We start from the raw sequence: 6430 nt of genomic DNA, 5'->3' as shown, positions 1-6430 counted from the left end.
TAGAGCATTTTGAAATGTGTTGTTCCTTGTTTTGCATATACAATTTTTGCATGTTGACTTCACATTTTCTTGGATAACTCTCTTATTAAAAAGATATTTGAATCCAATATGCAATGCTGAATGAATACCAGCCCCATTGGATCCATCGCTATAAATCTGCAGCAAATTCACATTTACATCATGATCAAAGATGAACTTCATATCAGATGGAAATAATGCCCTCCTACTACATTGACCTTTGACTAAAAACCCATATAGTCATATCCACCTCTGACCTCAGTCAAAGAGGCTCTCTCCTCTCTAGGAGTAATTGCAGGTGTGAACCTGCTGCTGCTAATACGAAAGGTTTCCACTCAGCTCTTCAGTCCAAACCATCTGGTATAATAATACCAGTTCATTTTAAATTCATTTAAATAGCTTAGATGGAAAATAAATAGATAAATTAATATATAATGTGTCATGCTTGGTGGGACTCTTGGAATTAGACTTTTAAGGGGTAGAGTGCAATTAATCAAACTTTTAGTTACTGCTCTGCAGTCTGCAATTCTGCATCAAATAAATTCCAACGGATTTGGAAGGAGGGCAAGCAAACTCGATCCACTGATCACCACCACCTACAGGCTACATACATACATGACTTGAGTCCACCTGGTCAAATTTACCTGGCCTGGCCACGTGATCTTTGGCTCAGTTCAGCTAGGTTTTCTTCTTTGTGTGAATAAAATACATAAAATTTGAATCAATTTGGAGTAGTTTAACATAATGCACATAAGGCATCGCCTAATCCACAAAATTCCAAACCAAACCCTCCATGGAATGACAGCGCATTTGGATTGGAACTACGGAAAAAAACCAACCAACATTTGGGAATATTCTAAACATAATTTAAGCTAACAAACCCTCTCCAACCAATTTTTTCTTTCTTTATTCATAATTCTATATGAAAATCTTTGGTGACTCCTCTTTTTTTAATATACTGATACCATAACAACAACCAAGACTAGTATATTATATAATAAGTCTACACACTCCACCATATAATCAGTCCGAAATAAAACAGCATGCCTTCCTTTACATTGTCTAAATTAAAGACTGAAATTGAATCAAATCAAAGTGCATGAAATACATGTCATAGGATAGGACCCATTAATTGAAGCGTTGCTGAACAAGAGGACGGTTTAAGAGCACACCTCTTCTTCCTGCAGCAGCGTCCTTCAAAAACTTTGTCTTGATTTTGTTGAGTGTGGCTACAACTTCTTTCATACTTATCCTCTCTTCTGGTGATTCTGCACAGCAAGTAAGAGCTAATCTCATAATGGCTGATATGCAATCCCTCTTCCTCACATGATCATCATCTTCCTGCTCTGTCCCAATCCCAAGCAAATTGGCATCCACAACTTCATCTATATTTGAATATGGTAATACAAGAGAGTTTGCAATCCATTGCTTTATATTCATTTCCCCATCAAACATCTCATCTGTTGGCTTCCTTCTTGTGAATGTTTCCATCACTACAATTCCAAAACTGTACACATCCCCTCTTGTTGAAACCATTCCTTCCAATCCATACTCTGCATTATGAATTGAAAGATATTAAATGAAAATTAGGCAAAATTAAGAACAACATGTATAGAATTGAAAGATATTAAATTAGCAAGTACATCACCTGGAGCCATATACCCAATAGTGGCTAGAGTCATGGTTTGGGTAATAGAATCTCCTCCATCCAAGAGTTTTGCAATTCCAAAATCAGCAACATGTGCAACCATATCATCATCCAGTAGTATATTGCTTGGCTTCATATCACAGTGCACAATACGTATCGAATAACCATGGTGTAGGTATTCCAGTGCAGATGCAGCATCTATCATTATGTTCAACCTTTGTAAGATATTCAAAGAATAGTCTTGAGAGTACAACCACTTCTCGAGGCTCCCATTTGGCATGTAATTCAATACCAAGGCTTTGAAATCAAGTTCACTGCAACAGCTGATTATTTTGATAAGGTTTCTATGACGAATATTGCTTAGCATTTCACATTCCCTATCAAAATTCTTGAAAGCCCCTTCTAGCTGTAAACTGAAAACCTTTACTGCAACATCTATTCCATCTAAAAGTGTCCCTTTATATACTGAACCGAAACCCCCCCTTCCAAGTAGGTTGTTTTCATTAAATCCATTTGTGCCCCTTAGAAGTTCTAGGTGTGAAACTCTTCTCCAAACAAGTTGAGGCAACGAGGTAGCCTCTCTTGCAACTTCCACATTCCTTTTCCTGCGTAGTACAAAGATAGATATAGAGGCCACAAAGAGAATTATTGATATGATCCCTGGGATGATATATTTAGCTTTCCTCCAATTTGGTTCAAGTGTACCATTTTCGCATGGTGGAACCTGAAGTCGGGCTGCACCACAAAGTGCTTTGTTTGAGACAAATGATTGAGCGGAGAAGTTTTGGAACGGTCCACCAGTTGGAATTTCTCCTTGGAGCCTGTTGAAAGACAAATCCATATACCTGAGAAGTGACAAAGCTTCTAAAGACTTGGGAATCACTCCAGACAGATTGTTTCTAGATAAATCCAATTCTTCTAGGCTTAGCAAGCCGTCAAATGCACTTGGAATAGGTCCCTCCAAATTATTACTTGCTAAGGAGAGATAATCCAGATCCTGAAGACCGCCAATGGTGATTGGTATAACACCAGATAAATGGTTATTTGATAAATCTACATGTCTCACAACTTTCAAGTTTCCAATATCTTGTGAGAGAGGTCCAATTAGAGAATTGGATGATAAGCTTACATACTGGATGTCGACAAGTCTCCAAAAAGTAGATGGTATTGTGGAACTCAACGAATTGAACGACAGTGATAGATTTCTTAGAGACGCGGTTAGATTTCCCAAGCAGGAAGGTATAGAACCAGAGAGCTTATTATCACTCAAATATAAGAAAGCTAGGTTATCTAATTGACAAAGTTGGTCGGGGATGTGCCCTTGCAACTTGTTAACATTCAAGATCAACTCTTGGAGAATCCCTAGTCTTCCCAATGAAGTTGGAATTGTTCCGCTCAATTGATTTAATCCCAGATCTAAGGATATCAAGCTGCTCAAGTTGCCAATACCAATGGGAATGTTACCCCTCATGCTGCAATTGGCTAAATAAAATTGTTGAAGCGACGACGTAGAGAAATTTCGAAGGGAATCATCAAGTCTGGCATTTAACGGATTAGAGGACAACTCTAATATTCTCAAATTTCCAAGATTAGCCAAACAAGAGAGAGTGTTTGCTTCTGGAATCGAAGTATCAATCGTCAAATTATTCATGGATAAGCCAAGCCACTGAAGATTTGTTAAGGTACAGAGCGTGCTTGGAAGAAACCCTGTAAATGAGTTGTCGGCCAAATCTATCTGCGCGAGCATAGAAGCATTGGAGAGGTTGGGGATTACTCCGCTGAGGTCAGTTGCACCTATACCAAGGAATTGTAGGTTTGGAAGCCCAAGGCCTATGTTTGCTGGGAGGCTACCCGATAGCTGATTAAAAGAAAGCGATATTCCGCTTATCGTGGAGATATTGAAGATTGAGGATGGGATCAGGCCATTGAGATTGTTACCTCGCAATGACAACGTCTCTAAATTTGGAAGATCACCGATCTCGTCTGGTATAGTGCCTGCCACAATTTCACAAACGTTAGCATTAGCATTAGTTGAAAAGAATATTGACTTGGATAGAAATGGCAATTTTAATCTATTTTATTCTATCATGGCATTCAAATTATTACCACCGACTGCAAAAGACTCTAAATTTTAAGGATCACCCATCTCATTTGGTATAGTTCCTACCATAATGTCACACCCGTTGCATATTTAACTTTGTATGAATTTTTGTAATCTAATCTAACGCTATCTGCTCGTTCATGACCTTCAGTGTAAAATGTCACACTCATAATATTAATTAATACAACAATATTTACACGGAAATCTCTAAAAAGTTTTGTGTTTGAAACAAATTAAGAAATCGGGCCATAATTTGGGGATGAAAATATATGGTTTACAAAATGTCATATTCTCTTGAGCAAAACACGTTTTTGTTTGCATGTCTTTATACCTCTTCTTCTTCTTTTTTCTTCTTATTTTGGTTAACCTTAGATTTGAACATATTGAATTAGATAGAACGTTTATAGATTCATGATTGTAACCCTTGCTATTCGATTCTAATGAATTTTCCAGCAATTTTGACAAAAAATTGTTATATTCATGATTAACTATCTCCCTCATTTACTAAAATATGAAATAGTAAAATAACGATAAATTATGCAACCAAAATAAAAAAGATAAATCATAATTGGATCAACATAATGAAATATCAATACCCGTCAAATTGTTATGGCTAAGGGATATCTCCTTCATCATTGTTAAGTTCCCAATATTTTTTGGTATGCTTCCACTGAAATTGTTTTCCTCCAAATTAAGCATAAGAAGCTCTCTGCATTGCCATAATTTGGATGGAAGTGGACCATCAAACTGGTTGCGACCCAAATCCAATGTTTGAAGACTAGGAAGATATTGGCATATCTTGTTTGGAAGACCACCACTCAAATTGTTTCCATATAGAGTCAACGTAGTCAAAGAAGACATGTTGAAAACAACCACAGGAACAGGGCCTTTTAGGGCATTCAACTGCACATACAACTTCTCCAGCTGATGCAAAAAACCAATCTCTTTTGGAATTTCTGAAAAATCATTAAGATATATGCACATTTATATGTTAAACTCATGTTTTATGCACATATAATGCACTGCAACAAAAGCCGAGTCATGTATAATTGTATCACATCAAGGCAATGCAACAAAAATATATACCATTGAAATTGTTGGAGTCAAGGTATATCCCCTTCAACATTGTTAAGTTCCCTATTTTTCTGGGTATCGCACCTGTTAAGTATGCCAAACAAATACTCAGAATACATGTAAATAAATGAAATAAAATTTAAAAAAACACCACACTACATAATTTATAGAAAAGCTGTCAGAGTGCCTATTTTGGAGGGGGAAAAAAAACTCTCAACTAGTCACTTGGTCACTTTCTAATTGGTTTATTAATTTGTTACAATTTTTTCACTTGAAGGTACAATAAGGAATTTTTCTATAGTATTCGAGTTGAAGGGTGTTTTTTATATTTATAAAATATCATGTTATAATGGGCCTCCATATGAAAAAGGTCAATATTCCCTATTATTTACAATCTATCATCTATGTCTTTATACCCCGGCACATAACCAGTTTTATCATTTGTAGCCTACGACATGTACTCTCTAGTTTCAAAAATGTAAGTTTTGTAAAAACTTTCTGAGTATATTAAAAAAAACAAAAAAAAACAAAAAAAACAACATTATAGACTCGACCGTTCTTAAAATTAAAAACCAAAGACATAATCTATTCAAGTGAGACTTTTTTAAGTGATTAAAAGTTAGACTAATTTTCTAAAGAACAAAGAAACACATTAGGCTTATAGATTAATAACAAGATGTTGAAACCTTGTTGAGACATACGTACCTGATAGTTTGTTAGCGGCTAGATCTATGTCTTGCAATGTAGACAAGTTGAAGATAGTTGAAGGTACAGTACCTGAAAACTGATTTCCATACAAATCCAATCTTTGAAGTTTGGGGAAGGACCCAAACCACGATGGAATGGATCCCATAAAATTATTGAATCCTAAGCTAATAAACTTCAGGCGACGTAAATAAGACAATTCATGGGGCAAAGTACCGTAAAAGCTATTATTGTTGAAGCTTAGTGCAACAAGGAAGGAGAGATTGCCCAAGTGTGGTGGAATGGTGCCAGTGAAAACCATGTAGGAGAGATTCAACGATACTACTCTGAGGTGACGAGCACCACAAGTAACACCAACCCAGTTGCAAACGGAGGTGGAGGTTGACCAGTTGACCGAGATGTTGTGAGGGTCACTAGTGATATGGGATCTCATAGCAAGAAGAGCAGACTGGTCGGTGGTGATGTTGGTTTTTGCTGCACCTGTACCTTTAGAACTGTACTGCAGCAGCAACAACGTTATTGACAAGACGAAACGACTTCTCTCCATGTGCACCGAAAACAGAGAAGTCCGAACTTGAAAGTGTTTTTGCTTTTCTCTGTTTTTTTTTCCTTTCCGATTGAAAACTTGAAATGATTGAATAATTTGTTGCACTGTCAATATTTGAAGGCAGAACAAGTTGCCAAAGAGTGGGGCACATGATTGCACCATGGGGGAATAAATGCAACGACTTGTAATAAGGAAGAATAGGGAATTGGGCATCTGTTTCACTATGTGCAAGACCTCACATATGGTCAATCCATTGTCTACAGATACATCCAATTACCATAATAAATGTTATGTATATGATAACAAAACAAAGAAGAGTGGGGTGGGGTACATGATA

At 36.7% G+C, this 6430-nt stretch overlaps 1 protein-coding gene across 1 annotated transcript; it reads right to left on the bottom strand.

Annotated features, from left to right (window-relative positions):
• Positions 1-1034: 1034 nt before the first annotated feature.
• Positions 1035-6093, bottom strand: LOC117624213 (probable LRR receptor-like serine/threonine-protein kinase At3g47570). Its single transcript, XM_034355359.1, has 5 exons — positions 5547-6093; positions 4854-4925; positions 4364-4723; positions 1667-3661; positions 1035-1571 (listed from the first exon to the last, which is right to left on the bottom strand). Exons 1-5 carry the CDS (start codon positions 6091-6093, stop codon positions 1147-1149), a joined length of 3399 nt encoding a protein of 1132 aa, XP_034211250.1. The 3' UTR covers positions 1035-1146.
• Positions 6094-6430: the final 337 nt, after the last annotated feature.

The sequence above is a fragment of the Prunus dulcis genome, chromosome 4, assembly GCF_902201215.1.
Source record: "Prunus dulcis chromosome 4, ALMONDv2, whole genome shotgun sequence".
NCBI lineage: Eukaryota > Viridiplantae > Streptophyta > Magnoliopsida > Rosales > Rosaceae > Prunus > Prunus dulcis.
The sequence above is the reverse complement of the archived record's forward strand: the minus strand, read 5'-3'. Positions and strand labels throughout refer to the sequence as shown.